Source organism: Pan paniscus, chromosome 8 (genome assembly GCF_029289425.2).
Source record: "Pan paniscus chromosome 8, NHGRI_mPanPan1-v2.0_pri, whole genome shotgun sequence".
NCBI lineage: Eukaryota > Metazoa > Chordata > Mammalia > Primates > Hominidae > Pan > Pan paniscus.
The window spans coordinates 139,955,963-139,973,630 of NC_073257.2; the positions used below are offsets into that span (position 1 = coordinate 139,955,963).

Consider the following 17,668-nt stretch of genomic DNA (forward strand, 5'->3'; position numbering starts at 1 on the left):
GCCCTCCAGGTGGGGTGGACACAGGCTGCATGCCCCCAGTACCCGCAGCTGTGGGCAGCAGAGCCTGGTCGCTGCCCCTGGCCATGGTATTCCCTAGAGTCTCCTCTCTACCTCTCCTTACACACATGCACACACGACTTCACTTAAGTACATACATGTCATCGTATCATACATAAGATGCATATGTGTCATCTTAACATACATGCAGAATGCACTTCAGAGGGAGGAGTTGGGAAACCACTCAAACACACATTTCCATGTGCTTTTGAAGTCATCAAAAAATTGCCAGGCAGGGCTCGGAGGAACACACTTCTGGACTTCAAGTTCCTGGGTGGGTTTTGAGAGACTGCCTGACTGGGCTGCTGTGCCTACACCCGCCCTCTCCCATGGGCTGGGATTCCTGGCCATATGAGGAGTCCCAACTGGGATTGTAGCCACGCTGGTCCTGCAGCCTCAGCCTGGCTCCCAAGTCAGGCCCAAAGGCAGAGGGACACCCTGGGCACGTGGGACATGCTTAGTCCGCAGGTGAAGGCGTGAAACACAGCACGCCCAGGGGCAGATACGCAAATCTGGTCAAGCCCACCGGCCACCCACTTGCCTGCCTTCTGTGCCTCTGTAGTTCTGATCCTGCTGCACACTTCTGCTGGCAGGGACCTCGACACCCGGCAAGGTTCTTCCAAGCAGGAGCTTGGGGTGTTTCTATCCTTGGGTGGTGCTAATGTGCTCCTGAAACTGCAGTTCCATGGCTTGTCTCACACTGGTGGCGCCCACTCTCTGTGACTGCCTTTCACCCCCACCCACTGTCCCACCCCTTATAGCTGGCAGAGCTCTCTCCCTGCCTGGACCCCGCCGGGGTGCACTCCTGGCCTGGCCAGTAGGTGGAGCACACACCTCGGTTTTTGGTTTTCCTGGTGCCTTCCAAGAAATCATTTAGGATAAACTTGAAATGAGTTCCATAGGGCACTGGAGATGCAGAGGTGAACAAGATCCCACCTGTGAGAACGCAGATGCGGGGCCGATCATTGCGGCAGGACAGGAGCCTTGGAATAAGCCCACATGTGAGATTATGGAGCACAGAGGGCAGCCAGGCATCTCCAGAAGGCCTGCTGGAAGAGGCCAGTCCACCCCACCTCCTCCAGCCCAGTACACCTGGGCTCTCCTACGAGGGCCTGGGCTCTGCTCTTGTGGGATTTATCAGCAAATGACCATGGTAAATGGAGATGACTCAAATCGGCCTTGCTGGGAAGTGTCAGTTGACTGTTCCTGGTTGTGAATGTCCTGAAACTGCCCCTCCCTTTCAGCATCACCTGTTTCAGAAGACACCCCTGGCACAGTAAGGAGAGGGTATGCCAAGATTACCTCCTTCCTAGACCTGAACTGGGAGGGTTTGCATTTCTGACAAGTTCCCAGGTGCCAACTGTGCTGCTGGTCCAGGGACCACACTTTGAGAACCATTGCCCTACACAAGAAAGAGGGGAAATGGTGACACTTGCTTAAAAACTTGTCACTGGTCCTGTCTCACTTTATAAAATATCGGTCTACTGTAATTAGGGAGGTGTTTTAGGAATTTTACATTTGCTAAATCTTGCTCAGAAGTTACGCTACATACAAATGATCAAAAAAAAATTCAGTCAAACTAAGATCATTTTCAGCGATTGTTGCCTCAGTGCTGATATGCAGGGGTTGGCTGTCAGCTCTCCATTTCTCATCCCCAAGTGCAAGTCGGATGATCTGCATTAAGCGCTTTTTCTCTGCAGTGCTGGAGCTGGGCGAACAGGTACATTCATAGCCCTCAGCAACATTTTGGAGCGAGTAAAAGCTGAGGGACTTTTAGATGTATTTCAAGCTGTGAAGAGTTTACGACTTCAGAGACCACATATGGTGCAAACCCTGGTAAGAATCTGAATAAGGATGTCACCAGAAGAATGAATTATTTCATGTTGTATTTGATGTATGTTTCATTAAAGGACCTTAAGTACATGGGGGAGGTGGGAAGGTAAAATTCCCAAGGAAAAGAGCCAGCTGCAATGTTTCGCAGTAAACCTCTGCAGAGCCCTCCTTCCTTGGGTCTCTGACGTGGGTGTCTTCTGGGCAAGACCCAGGAGGAGGGGCCTGTCCGCCAGTTTCAATGTCTGAGACCACTCGGAGAGACGCACTGAGGATAGGAGCTTTTGTGTCAAAGTGAACTATTCTACGAGAGTCCTGTGTGCACTGAAAAACATAGTCTTATCAAGTTCACAAGCAGCACTGAAATTTAAAATCCTGGTCCTCCTCATTTCAATGTTATACTCGTCCATGTGGCTTGTTTTCCCCGGCGGGGTCTCAGCCTCAAGATACCATCCACGGGCTGCAGGAATCCCTAATGTATTAGTACTTTTAGTACTTTTCCCTGTACATTCTTTCCTTTCAAGGACTCCTGCTTTCTGGTTTTCAGAAGCGATTCCTCCTCACCAAATACTATGGCTCGTGCTGCTAACCCAGCGAGTACAATTTTAAAGCCTGTTACAATGCATCCTTTTTACCAAAGCTTCCCACTTCGCACCTGTCCTCCCTGCCTGCTCACTCTCCACGCTGACAATCCTGGCTCACGCAGCGCCCTGTGCATAGAGAGGCAGGAAGGAGGCCCTTCCACGTCCCCCTCACAGCAAGGCGCAGCAGGAGCGAGGACACCTGAGCTGAGGGCGGGTCTGTCCATCCACACCCAACGACCTGCAGCAAAGACCATCTCTCTAAGCAGCAGCATACAGAGCTCCCCTAGTCTTTTTAGGGACTCACAGCTCTCATTAATCTGCCTGGTCTGGCCAATATATTCTATCTTCGAGAGCATCTGTCATCCAGGTGTCCTCCCGTCTCAGCTGTGCTCTTCCTGACCGCAGCTTGCCCCTCCATGCTCCCTGACTGAGAAGCTGCCCTCAGATGTTGTGCGGCTGTCATCTGTGCTCTCTTGCCTGGTAACAGCTTGACAGAGCACTTTGTAGCCTGACTTTTAGAGTAAAGGGTCTAGTCCAATGCCTGGCCTGTGGCGAGGGCTCCAGAGCAAGTGGTGAATCAGCAAACGAATGAGGGAGAAGTGAGTCACTAAATAACCATCAGGCATTGGGCGCAGTGCAACGAGTCACTAAATAACCATCAGGCATTGGGCGCAGTGCAACCAGGTGCCTTACAGATGTCTTTCTCATTTCATCTTCACCATCTGCTTGCCCTTGTGCCTGCTTCTGTTCACAAGGAGTGTTCTGCAGGTGCCTCCAGTTAGGACAGTTGAGGGGCCTGCCTGAGATCTTCGGGTATTAAGTGTCAGAATGAGATTCAAACTCTATCTGATTCCAGAAGGGAAGGGCTTAACTAGTACTGTATGCTGCCAGATCTAACATTTGGCAGGGAGATTTTGGCAAAAAAAACACAGGCACAAAAATATTATTGAGTAAAGAGATGATTGCTGACATGCAGGTTGATTTAGCCCTGCAGGTGAGCACAGTGGCCCAAGAACCAGTTTCCAATTGCTGAGCACTCAGGGAAGACTTGCTTCCAGCATCCTAGGTAGCCTTTGGTTGGAACTGACATTTCAAAGGCCACAAGTACATCTGTTCTCCTGGAGTCTGTGGCTTGACCAGAAATGTCTGTCTGTGACCTGAGGTGTGGCTTGTATCATCCCAGCACACTCCAAAGTACACTTCATCCATCACTGGCCCCAATCACTTGTACTCGAGACTACGTGGGATGGTCAGCAGTTAGCTGCTGTGTTAGCTATGAAAACAGAGTAATTAGTGATCGTCTCCATTTCCATCCCAGACTGAGCTAGCTTTGATATTCAGTCAATGTTGCTTTAAGTTGGAAAAGTCGATGTTGCTTTAAGCTGTTTGCCTCTTTAAAGAGAGCCTGTATATTTATTGAGAATTCCTTCTAAGAATTCAATTCCCTTTCCTTCTGAAGGCTGGGTGATCAGCTGTGTGTCTTAGTAGCCAGAAGGGAGGACCCTACAATGTGGTCTTGGCTCTTCCAACAACTTCATGCAAATTCAGGAGCAAAGTTTCAGGCTCACCTTTTCCTTCTCTGGAAAACTCAGCTCCTTCCCATCCTGCCCAGACCGGGACTCAGGAAGGGCTAAGCTAGCTGTTTGGCATCTTTCCACCCAAAAGCATTTATATATTTGTTCACTGTGTGCTGAGAAGAGCCCAAGTCCAATGTGTTGGAAAGAAGCAGGGAGGTGCTGAGGACAGCTCTTGGCCTCTCTGGCTTTCCAAGCCCCTGTCCCAGCCCCAAACTCACATATCCCACCCAGGGGTCTGGGAGCACCAGCCTATATATAAAACAATGTCCCTTTTGTACAGTAAATGTAGGCTTTAAAATAATCTAGATGTGCATTTTATTTAACTTTTATAGATTGCTTTATGAAATTTATCTGGCAATGTTAGTACTCTGATTTTTTTTCTCTTTCTCTCTCTTTTTTTTTTTTATTTTATTTGAGACAGGGTCTCACTCTGTCACCTAGGCTGGAGTGCAGTGGTGCAGTGGCACAATCTTGGCTCACTGCAATCTGCCTCCTGGGCTCAAGGAATCCCCCTTTCTCTGTTTCCCAAGTAGCTGGGACTATGGGTGTGCACCACTATGCCCAGCTAATTTTTGTATCTTTTTTGATAGAGATGGGGTTTCACCATGTTGCCCAGGCTGGTCTGGAACTCCTGGGCTCAAGTGATCCTCCTGCCTCAGCCTCTCAAAGTGCTCTTATTACAGACGTTGAGCCATTGCACCTGGCCTGGTTTTTTTTTTTTTTTTTTTAATTCAAAAATAGTTGTTTTCCAGTTTCAATGTGAAAGCCACAGACATTTTACTCAGCCCATTAAATACACTAAGTTGAAATGTTAATACACTAACTGACACATTCTACGTAGGAAAACAGCTTTATTTGGAATTCTGCATGTGCCTAAAAACTAAATTAGGATGTGCATAAAGGTGTATGGTATTTTAATGAATAGTCACACTTATTTATGTCTTGTTTTTGAGTATTTCTCCTGATTAATCAAATATATTTTTGGGAATATCATTTTAATGTGTCCTTGTTTGTCTTTTCAGGAACAGTATGAATTCTGCTACAAAGTGGTACAAGATTTTATTGATATATTTTCTGATTATGCTAATTTCAAATGAAGATTCCTGCCTTAAAATATTTTTTAATTTAATGGTCAGTATATTTTGTAAAAATCATGTTAATTTATTTCATAGTTGACATTAATATCTTCCCTAATTTCTTTGTATATATTTTGTTATGCCTTAAAGGCCACCTGCTATACAGTTGTTAAATCTTAAATATGCTTTTTAAAAATTGGAATAATGTATTAAGGTCAAATAATATCCCATAAAATATATATTTCTGCTAATATTAGTAAATATCTTAATTTTTCATTAGATTCATATCATTTAATTTCACATATTCAACACCTTTAAATGTTGTAATCTTAATATGCGAAGTGTGCCTCTGCAAGATACTAACACAAAGCTCATGTTAAGAAAACAGTTGAGGACTCAGAAGTCAGTTGAAAATGCACTTTCCTAACAGTGAATTCACAACCCTGAACAGCAGCATTTTTGGAAGGCAAACTGTTCGTGATGGTACAATGTAAATGGGGACTTCTGTAAAGTTCTCAGTTTCGGCCCATGTGGTTTATCTTTACATTTTAAAGATCAAAGAAGTCTTTACAACCTGAATCCAGGTCTAAAACACACTAGAGTAGCTGGTGACTATAAGTAATATTTTAAAATGCTGTGTCTACACCATCAAGACTGTGTCTACACTATCTTGGCTGGACGAGAAGAGATGTAAATGCTGGGTGGTCCCGTTGACCCACGGCCTTGGGTACAACAAAACCAGCCATCAGAGTTACACCCCAAAGCACCATTTGCTGTCCAGCTGCCTGTCATTTGGCCCAGACCACCCTCAGAAAAAAACCAGCTGCCTCTCCCATTCTTCCCTCCCGTTCTGCCACAGCGGCCTGGGCTGGTCCAGTGCTATGCCTGGAGGCTCAACACAAAACTTCCCATCCAAACATTCAGATGAACTGAGCGTCTTACACACGCAGTACAGAGGAGCACACATTGGGATAGAAACAGTAGAATAACCATGGGCAATTAAACTTTAAATTTTCTGAGCAGCATTTTGGTATCTAAACATTTCTTGTAAAAAGCTGAGATAGTTTGTAAGAAAAGAATCCTTAAAATCTAGATTTATACCATTTTTTAAAGTCCCACCTTTCAATGTTTAATAAAACAAAAAGAGAAATCCTTAATCTGAAAGCTAAATTATTTTTGAATGGAAATACTACTGAGACCATTGGCACTGGATAACAGTAATGATCCCATTACCAGATAAGATTGACTGATGGGGAAAAAAAAAAAAAAAGAATGGGGTGTGAATGTACCAACATTGAATCTTATAGCAGTTATCTTTCTATGGCCATTAGGTACCTAGCAGATGTGCACAATATAAACAAAAAGATATCTGGCCTACCTTACTACTAAAAGTATTTAACACGTGTATTTTTGGTACTTTTTTTTGTTTTCTAAAAGCTACATAAAGGCCTTATTCGACATTTTCACTGATAACTGATCGCACCCTCGTGTTGCAGTGTTCGTCCCCTATTCACTAACAGTGTGTGCAAATGCAACCCCAGGACACATTATTGTTCTGACAGATGCTCACAGGGAATCAAGCTTCTCGCCCACTCCACGGCTCTGAGCCCCATCCAGGGGCAAGACTTGGTGCCCAGCTGGAAGGACGAAAGCACACTTTGTGACCGCCATCCTCACCAGCTGCATGCCTGGGCTGCACACCGCTGAACGTGCTCCTCCCTCCTTCTCCCGCTGAACGTGCTCCTCCCTCCTTCTCTGTACAATGATTCAGCATCTCGGCGGAAGAGGAAAATGGAGCTTTTTGAGGTTCGCCAGGTCCCTTTTGTTTTCACCATTAAAATTCCAAACCCAAAGCCTTTGTTTGACTGAAGGAGAAGAGAGGGAAGCAAGCTTCTGTTCAGCACCTGAACCCTAGAAAAAGAGCCAGTTTGCTACGACGAAGGTGACGTTTCTCTGGTCATTTATTTGAGAGTTCGAAGTCAAAGTCGAGGGGCACAGGCTTTGGTTCATGTCTAGGAGCCCTCTGTCAGAATCCTTGAAGCCCTTTAATGGTCTAACTGGCATCTCTTGTATCAAGAAGTACCTTTAAGGTAGACCTTTTCAGGGTGCCCTCAGGAAAGGGCCCTGCTCATGTTTTTTTCCTGTCCCCTTAGACCAACCCCAGGTGTCCGCTGCAGGGGTTCTGCCTGCTCCCAAACTTTTTCCATTCCAGGAACAAAGGAGAAGCCACTTTCCCCAGGACGCAGGACTCTCCCCTCCACTGTCCGGGGCAGCGTTCGCCCTTTAGCGGGGAGGTCATTACAGCTTCATGGCCTCTACCAAGGCCCCAGATCACACGATCTCCTGGGCCTTGGAGCACCTCACGCTGGGGGAATCAATCCCTGGGGGACTCAGAATCTTCTCCGTGCAACCTGGAAAGTTCATCTCGTTTCCTTCAGTCAAAGAAAGTCCATTGTACATAACAAAACAGCCCCCAAACAGCCCAGTGCTGACACCGTTGTTCCTTTCACATTTTCCTTTGTTGCATGCAGTTGGGTTCAAATGCCAAATAGTGATTAGAAGACGACCATTCTGATCTGTGTGTGATCTGGTCACTATGTGACTGCCTTTACGGTTTCTCTCCATGTGCTATATGAATGAAGAATGCATACCAGTGTTTTAAAAGGTATTTTTATGTGTTTTTAAACACTTTTTTAAATGAGCCTGACACCTGTGTTTCAGCATTTGGAGACATCCCCATGTTATTCTTTTAAGCGTATAATTACTGATATTTGTTTGTTTGTTTAACTAAGTTGTGTTTAATTTATGTGCAATCTTTATAATGTATGTATGTTATTACAGTTTCAACTATCATATTTTCTTTGATTACATTTATAATTTGATCTTGCTCTGATTATAATGCCAGTGAATGTTGCTGAACTCTTTGTATATGCAAATTGCAAGATTTAAACCATTCTGATGCGAGGATAAACCTTTACTTTGACTACCAGCCTGTGTTTTTGTCTTTAAATCTCTTAATTTCATTCCTCTGCAAAAAAAAAAAAAAAAAAAAAAATCGCCTGCTGTGAGATGGTGTTTGCTGTTGTGGGCCCTTTTGTTACCAGTTTCTCTCTGTGGGTCTGTGGGTCCCGATGTTCCATCCTAGACAAGCAGCATCCACTCTGCTCTGGATGTGGTCTTGGCCCTTCCCCTGGGGTAAGCAGACCTGGATACATGAAGGTGCAGGCACAGCTGGACACAGTGGGGAGGGGCAGAGGGATCCAAGGAAAAGGAGGTATGGAAGAGGCATAAAGGAAGTCACCAACTGGGCCTCCACCAGGGGCCAATGAACCCAAATAGCCCTGCCTGAGCCCAACGCCTCTGAAGGAGCTGAGATCTGCAAAAGTACGCTTGCCAGACCAGCCTCAAAGGCAGCTCCTATCAACAGAAATACACAGATAGGATGCTGAGTGCTGAGGGACCTCAGGAGAGACAGGCAGGTAGCCAGTGGCACCGATTAGTGTGTCTGAGCAAGCCACTCAGAGGAGCATTACTGAGACCACACTGGGAACTCTACTCTGCAGAGATGTGCGAGGGGCCTCCCCACATCTTCTGCATGAAGGAGCAGGATGCTGCAGCACTGACCCACAGCTCTCGCCCACCAGGTGGAAAGTTTGTTCCAGGGCTGTCAGCTCCCTGGCACATGCATGTCCCACGTGTGGGCCTACTGTTGCCAAAATCAGAGGAACACCCAGGGACAGTGACGCACAACATCAAGGCATCTGCTGTGGTCACCAAGCTCCCAAGCTTGGCCTCTAACAGCTTGCATATTGGGCGTGGCAGCTGTGTGTCAGTCGGGAGCAATGTTCATCCCAGGGGGCCCTCAGGCCATCTGCTGGGTTGCTGGGAGGGCAGCTTCAGGGCCCAAGACAGCCATGCCCCAGCCAGGGCTCACATTGCCACTTCCACATTCAGTGCCCACAGCTGGTCTCCCACTTGGCCCAGGGTCTAACAGAGCCAACTGCCCCTCGTCTCAAAGGACGGGGCAATACCAGCAATATAGGGAGACATGTTTGTTACAAACATTCAAACCAAACAGAAACACACCAAGAGCATTTAGCCCTTTTCCTAATTCCTCTCCCCATCTCAATCCATTGGTAACTTTGGAGTACATCTCCAAACAGACAACACTCTGCAATTTAAATCTGTATAGTTACAGAAACATATACATTGTTTGCTTTTATGAACAACAGTCAAACTCCTGGTATATCATCAAATCCAGGACTACCATTGTCAAAATCACTTTATGCTCTGCTAAGAAAGCAAAAATACTGCCATTTATTCCTGTAAGATCCCACCAAGTTTGTGATAATCCTGATGTTAGGGAGGTTAATATGTGAAAGTACTGTGTCTTAGAAGTGACTAAATCTGCCACATATGGGCAGTTTTGCAGATGGCCCTCTTTGGTCAACATTCTGCCTGGACATGTCAGCACGTACACAGCTTCCTACTTCTGTTTAATGGCTGCTTGGCATTCCACAGTATAAATATAACAAAGTCTGGAGAGTCACCTCCACCTCCCCCGTGACAGACATTAACTTCTTTCCATGTGCTGCAATTCTATAATTCAACTGTATAATGAATACTCCTGCATGTGTGTATGTTTGCTAACGTGCAAACTAGTTCTATGGGAGAATTCCCTAGAAGTGAAGTTTCTAGGTCAAAGGGCACATTTTAAATTTAAGTGGAAACCACCAAATTGTCACCTCCAAAGGACCTTCCCGGGCACCAACTCACCAATAGGGCATGATGGCGCTGTCTCCCTAGAAGTCACTCACCCGGGACGTTGCACACCTGAGAGGCAAAAAAAAAAAAAAAAAAAAAAAAATCAGACTTCATGTTAATTTGCATGTCCCAGAGTTCTATTGGGTTGAGCATGTTTTCACACGTGGGTTATTTGTGTTTCATCAGTGAAGCATCATTCATAGTTTCATCCATTTTCCTCATTGCACCAACTGAGTTTTCCTCGTTGGTTTATTGTCAATCTTTTTTTATTATTATTATTTTGTTTGTTTATTGTCAATCTTTTGAAAACACGGGTACTAACCCTTTGTCTTTCCTATTATAACTATGCCCCTTCTGTTCCTTTATCAGAGTGTCTCTGAAGCCTGTTTAATGCACTTTCCAGGAAGCAGCACCTGTGATGCCTCGACACCTGTCACCCAGCACGTTGTGGCAACATACTAGTCTCATCTCAAATAAGACTCTGGGCTTCTTCCAGGAATCAGACGAAGTTTCAAGAAACACTTCACAGGATCAGGTTCCCCTCCAGAATTCTAGGCTAAAGGAGCCCGTCTGTGCCTTAGAAACCAAGACCTGTTTCCCTCCTGCATATGGACCTTTTGCCTTTGCTATAAGCACTCAGCGGCCGCAGCAGAGGCTGGACCGAGGTGTGAGCTTCACATTTGGCTCTGCTCTGGATGCTGAGGTTACATGACAGTGCCCTCCTTCTGAAAGTAACACACTCCCACTCTGTCCATGGTAATATTATCAGCCAGCAATTTTGTTTCCAAATAAACTGAAAAGCCCCATGGATGAAAGTGATGTCATCCTGATGGTGCCTGCATTGCCACCTGCAGGAGTGTCTGCCAATGACCATGCACCTGGAGGTTTGTGTCACTGAGCGGCCAGCATGTGGCTGAGGTATGAGGCTGCCGCTCCTTTCCCAACCACTGAATCCTGTCCAAGGTTGCCTAGGGCATCCCGCCCTCACTGATAACCCTTTCCTGAGCAAAACCTCCCTCAAAGATGCAAACAGATGCCATTCAGAACAGAGGCCAACAAACACAACACCGGTTCTTTGGGGCCCTTGTGTGGTGAGCACTAATGCTTGTGATTAGAGAGGATATCTGAATGAGCATGGAAAATCCCAGTGGTTTCTCAGTAATCACTATTAAGATGAAAGCATAATGAGCACATTATAACAACTAGCCCAGAACAACTATGATAGTAACAATCAACATATTCACTTTGTTTCTCTTTTCTTATTTTCAAAATATGTATTTTAGGCTTATAAAGTGAGCCATATACACAGTTCTCGTTCCATGAGCACCTATGTGCTGGGCCCTTTATATGGGTATTATCTGCACAATATCCCCTCAAGGGCTGAGAAACAGAGGCTTCCGGAGGATATGAAACTAGACCAAAGTTAGGTTGGAGGTAGTAGAAGAGACAGAATTACAACCCAGAACACCCCTATGCTGCTGTGGTCCCTCTAAATTCAGCCACTCTGCATACCTTGCCCTTTGAGCTGTTATCAAACAACAGTGTGGCACGTTAAAAATACTTGAGAAGGCCAGGCATGGTGGCTCACGCCTGTAATCCCAGAACTTTGGAAGGCAGAGCTGGGCAGGTCAGGAGTTCGAGATCAGACTGGGAAACATGGCAAAACCTTGTCTCTACTGAAAATACAAAAATTAACTGGGCATGGTTGCAAGTGCTTCTAATCCCAGCTACTCTGGAGACTGAGGCATGAGAATTGCTTGAACCTGGGAGGCAGAGGTTGCAGTGAGTGGAGACCGCACCACTGCACTCCAGCCTGAGAGGCAGAGTGAGACTCTGTTTCCAAGAGAAAATCACCGCGTAATTGATTTAAATGTGCAGGTGGGTTTAATACAACTCCAAAGATGCAGAATTCCTAGTTTAATATAACTTTCCTCAGCATGAGAATCATGTTGATCCTCCTCCTCTCCAGACACCAAGTGAGCTGATACTCTGGAGACAGAGCATGATCGCTTGGTGTGATGGAGCCACGGAGGTTTGTAGTGCAAGAAAAAGGGCTGCAGGTGATTGTTCCAGTTAAAGGGACCCCAGTCCCACCCCACTGTCAGGAGTCTGTTTTGTGTGGTTCTTGCTAGAAGAGGTCAGTAATACCCTCTCAGTGCTGTGGTCACTTGTCTTAGGAAAGCTTACACATGTAGCCAGTATGCATTCAAAACGAATCAGCACAAAACTGCCACGTACCCATCCACCTGTTAAGGAAAAGGCTCAGCACTGGGGAAGCTCTGAGGACACATAAATATGTTGGAGGACACCCACTCCCTGTCCCCAAGGAGGTCAGCACTGCCCATGGGATATACACATCCTCTACCTTTCTATTCTCTTGATAGCCAATATCTTGCATTTTGTAATTATAAACAGAGCCTTGATTTTTAATAGTTTTACCACCTATATTTGCATCTCTAAACAGCAGTTTATTTTTGCCTATTTTTGAGCATTTTATAAATGAAATTAACTTTATGTATTAAGGCTCAGGTTTTGAACGTACAACAGTACCACACTGATTCAAATAGACATAGTTCATGTTGTGCTTACTAATATTTCAAGTAAAATAATGTAATTACAGGTATAATGTTTCTTCAAATCACGCAGCTCTCAGTAGAGTCTATTTATAGCAAAGATGCTTCACATTTGAAACCAACAGTGACTGGCAAATAGAATCCACCAGAAACCTGGGCACTCAAAATGTAACAGGCATGCAATCCGTTGCAAGCCTGGTTAGGGAGGGGCTGTATCGCCTAGCATTACTCCCTAAAAAGCAGCCTCAAAACCTCAGTGATAGGCAACAAGGGCCCACTTTGGGCATCTTCGCAGCCGTTGTCATAAAAAGTTTACATTCAGAAACTGGTCTCACCACTTCACTGCTCTCGCCACAAGCACAGAGCACCATTATCTCCAGCAATTCCCAAGACCCTCACTCGCCCTGCACCTTGCATTTCTTCGGCTCTGTATGGCAGTCACAGCTCTAAAGCTTCTAGTTGCAGAAGTTACTCCAGTGGGAATACTCCAAGTATGCCTCGTCCTCGCTTGCCTTGGCTTCTGCATAAGGTTAGTAAGAAGCAAAGCATGGCCAGGACTCCAGGGAAATGAATGGATGAAGACCAAGAAAGCCAGATGGCATAACCAGATAGCAAAACCAAGACATCATGGGCCACTTTGATGCTCAAGCCACCACCCACTGTCATTAACCGGGACAGGGCGGGGGTGGTGTGTTTTATGAATGGACTTGGTGCCTTCTGTAATTCCCTCATCCTCAGAATCATGAACCGAGACACATACTTTGGGTTCTCCTCTCTGGGATGAGAGACGTGCAGATCTGTGTGGTCCAAGTTTGAATACTAGGGCCATCCTGCCTCTTTAGAATTCTGGGACGACCTCTCTTGCCAGATGCTGTTCCTCTGCCCTAATGGAATGTGGCGTCACAGTGCAGGGCTGAGGTCAGATCCACTCTTCTTGGTGGACACGACCTTCAGTTTTATAGAGCAAGAGGGCCTCATCTTAGAATACGTCTTTAAGTGATTGATTTTTAATTATTTACTTATTTGTTTGTTTATTTATTTATTGAGATGGAGTCTCGCTTAGTCGCCAGGCTGCAGTGCAATGGCACGATCTCGGCTCACTGCAACCTCCGCCTCCCGGGTTCAAGCGATTCTCCTGCCTCAGCCTCCTGAGTAGCCGGGACTACAGGCGCCAGCCACCACACCCAGCTAATTTTCGTATTTTTAGTAGAGACAGGGTTTCACCATGTTGGCCAGGATGGTCTCGATCTCTTGACCTCATGATCCACCTGCCTCGGCCTCCCAAAGTGCTGGGATTACAGGCGTGAGCCACCACGCCCGGCCTAAATGACTGATTTTAAACCATATCCCTTTTGAAGACACAGCAGTGCAACGCCTTAAAATCCAAGGCCCGTTTCCCTCTTGCTTTGATTGGTGGGCACAACCCTTAGTTCTTAGGAACCCAGGGAAACAGAGGTTGGGAAGAGAACTGCCGTGAGAAACCCAAATTGTTTAGGTGGCATCTGGGGTCAGCTAGACATTGACGAGGCAGCTCTGTGATGCTGGCTGGGCTAATTCACGTTCACGTCTGGGGATTGGCTGGTAGTTGGGTAACCCCAACTAGCCTGGGCTTGGGGGCCGGGGTAGCTCAGCGGTCTTCCGCATGGCTGTCGTCTTCCAACAGGCTCGTGTGGGTGAAGGCAGGCACAGACGGTGCACACACATGGCCCATTGCTTCCCCGACCAACCTGGAATCCAAAGGAAGAGGCAGGCGAGCAAAGCGGGCTGTACAGAGGAGGGGGCAGAGATGCTTCTGAGAGGGGTATCGGACGGTGCTCAGGGAGCCTCAAGGGCCACCTAGCGTTGTGTTACCTCCAAAGCAGTGCTTTCTCGGAGTAACAGAGGGCGGGCCCAGAGCCAAATAGCTGGATTCTGAAACACAAAGAGCTACCACGAGACTAGTTTTTATTACACTAAATATTCTTCATTAAGTTTTTATCATTGCCAACCTAAATCTATATAAACATATATTTTATGTATATATTATTTTTACTTAAATATGATTTATGTATATATTATTTTTACTTAAATATGTATGTATATATTTATAACATTTTATATACATATTTATGTATAAATTTTCATAGATAATATTTATATATTTATATAGAACTTAGGTTGCCAATGATGAAAACCTAGTGAATAATATTTAATATATTTATATATTTTATATAGTTATGAATATATAATATACTTATATTAAGTTATATACATTACATTAAATATAATTTATATTATACACAATATATTAGATTATATCTATAGTTATATTTATATATAAATACATATGCTTATATATAAATATAGGTAACTTTTCCCCTAAGTTGCTCCTATAGTTGTTTTTGGCTCTAGGGGACATGGAAGCAAGCAGGCAGATGAGGGGGCCCAGGAATAAGTGACTCACTTCAGCACAAGCTGCATCTCTCGAGCCAGGGTGGAAATTTAGGAATTTGCTGATACACAGTCATGCCCCTCCTCCCTCCCAACATCAAAATTGACAGTGCTGCCTGGCCTGACCCGCCTCCCCTTGCTCATATCAGCCTGGCCTGGATCTGAGACCCCTGCCCAAGAGGGGCCTTGGATATAATTGCGCTTCTCCTTTTCCAGACCCCACACAAGAAATAAGAAAAGCCTGGAGTCGTGTCCAGTCCTGACTGCTCCTTTCCCAGAGTTCTAGGCCTCTCGAAGGCTGAGGCCACGCTGGGATAAGAGGAAGACGGCACCGCGTGGAGACCTTCTGAGAATGGGGGCCAGGCTACACAATCCACCCGAGTTTTCTTCTTTTGTCCTCACAACCCTACGAGGCAAGAAATTGCCATCTTCACTCTCCCAGCTAGGGAAACTGAGGCTCAGAAAGGCCAAGCAATGGGCCCAAGTCATGCAGCGAGCAAGGGGCAGGGCTGGGATTGGAAGCCAGGCCTCTCAGCTTCCAACTTCCTGGGGCTGGGAGCCGGTGGGGGTTCCAGGGCCCGGGGAGACCCCAAAGCCCAAAGTGAAATGCACCCTCTGCTCATGACCCGTTATATTGCAAGGGGCTGCTAATTTCAATGTGATATGTCCTAGGAGGCATATATGTTAAATCACTCATTTCTCTAGATCAGGGATATGCAAACTAAGGTCCTCAGCCGAAATGGGCCCACAGCCTGGTTTTTGTTGTTGTTGTTGTTGTTTTCTTGTTTGTTTTGTTTTGTTTTGCTTAAGATGGAATCTCACTCTGTCACCCAGGCTGGAGTACAGTGGGGTGATCTCAGCTGACTGCACCCTCCGCCTCCCTGGTTCAAGCAATTCTCCTGCCTCAGTCTTCTGAGTAGCTGGGATTTCAGGGGCCCACCCCCACACCTGGCTAATTTTTGTATTTTTAGTAGAAACTGGGTTTTGCCATGTTGACCAGGCTGGTCTCGAACTCCTGGCCTCAAGTGATCCACCTGCCTCAGCCTCCCAAAGTGCTGGGATTACAGGCGTGAGCCACCGTGCCCAGCCCCACAGCCTGTTTTTATTAGCCATTTTTTGGACATGCCTGTTTGCTTGTGTGTTGCCTGCAGCTGCTTCTGTTCTTTAACAGCAGAGGTGAGTCAGCATAACAGACAGAATGGCCCACGAAGCCGCCATATTTACTGCCTGGTCCTTGACAGAAAAAGTTTGCTAATTGCTGACCTGGATTAAAATCCACAGAACCTTTTCTATGCAGGGATGTGCTTCCCTATGTCCTGGCCATGCCTGGTCCCAGCACCACCTGTTTTAGCCAGACCTGTGTCTGGGCCAAGCTCAGCAAAGTTCTGCGATCTGATGTCATTTAAAGACACTGTTGACTGGGCATGGTGGCTCACGCCTGTAATCTCAACACTTTGGGAGTCCAAGGTGGCTGGATCACCTGAGGTCTGGAGTTTGAGACCAGCCTGGCCAACATGGTGAAACCCTGTCTCTCCTAAAAAAAATTACAAATATTAGCCAGGTATGTGTGGTGCACGCCTGTAATCCCAGCTCCTCAGAGGCTGAGGCAGGAGAATCTCTTGAACCTTGAAGGCAGAGGTTGCAGTGAGCCAAGATTGTGCCACTACACTCCAACCTGTGCAACAGAGTGAGACCGTCTCAAAAAAAAAATAAAAGACAGTGTTAATATGATATCAGATTGCGGCTGCCACATCACACATATTCTTTTCTCCTGCAGAGGCCATATTCAGTTTGGATAACCCTGAAATTTGGTTACTCGACTCTTAGTTAAATAACGTTTCTTTGCATTGTTGGTGGTTTGGGTAGTTTTCAATACGTGGGCTCGATGAAGACATAGACATATTATTCAGGATTTTTATTTTTATTTTTTGAGACAGGGTCTTGCTCTGTTGACCAAGCTGGAGTGCAGTGATACAATCATAGCTCACTGCAGCCTTGAACTCCTGAGCTCAAGCAGTGCTCCCACATCAGCCTCCCAAGTAGCTGGGACTACAGGTATGTGCCACAATGCCCGCTAATTTTTTCTTTTCTTTTTTTTTTTTTTTTTTTGTAGAGATGGGGTCTCGCTATGTTGCCCAGGCTGATCTTGAACTCCTGGCCTCAAGCAATCCTCCAGCCTTGGCCTCCCAATGTGCTGGGATTACAGGTGTGAGCCACTGCCCCTGGTTATTCAGGCCTGTTACGTTCCAGATTCTTCCTTCACCTCCATAGAGAAATCCCCAGTGATAAAGAATTTATGAGCCAAGGGAAATATCTTGGAGTTTTAGGCATCTAATAAATATATTCATCTTCTGATGATGATGATAATTAGCATGTATTGATGCTTACCAAGCTCTGGGTAAAATGCTAAGTGTTTTACACATATTGTCTCATTTAATCTTCTCAACAATGCTATGTGCTCAGGTACTGAACAGCCTCATTTTACAGATGGGAAATTAGCAAAGTTAAAAGACTGTCCAAGTTCACACAGCAGCAAATTAGACAAGCTGGAATTTGCACCTGTGCATTTGACTCCGAAGTCTGAACTCTCTCTAGGAATTTACACTCTGCAAGGGTGTGGAACACATACCAGACATCACATAAACTTTACAAATGATAAAGGAGCACCTGCCCTAATCCCAAGCCGACAGACAACAAGGGCCAGGATGGATTTTAGAACACTCTGACCTGTGAGAGAGGCGGACAGGCCTGCACCAGCTGTATTTCTGTAGTGACAT

General features: G+C 45.8%; 1 protein-coding gene across 9 annotated transcripts in view; it reads left to right on the forward strand.

Annotated features, from left to right (window-relative positions):
* PTPRE (protein tyrosine phosphatase receptor type E) overlaps positions 1 to 8,113 on the forward strand; it is a 179,385-nt gene extending 171,272 nt beyond the window's left edge. For 4 of the 9 annotated variants that reach the window (XM_034931704.3, XM_055093476.2, XM_055093479.2 and 1 more), the window contains 2 exons: positions 1,758 to 1,893; positions 5,071 to 8,113. In XM_034931704.3, coding sequence (XP_034787595.1) covers positions 1,758 to 1,893; positions 5,071 to 5,145 — 211 coding nt within the window. In that variant the 3' untranslated portion in view covers positions 5,146 to 8,113. The remainder of the gene's footprint in view (positions 1 to 1,757; positions 1,894 to 5,070) is intronic. The other 5 variants (XM_034931705.3, XM_008969343.4, XM_034931707.3 and 2 more) reach the window with 3 other exon arrangements.
* Positions 8,114 to 17,668: the final 9,555 nt, after the last annotated feature.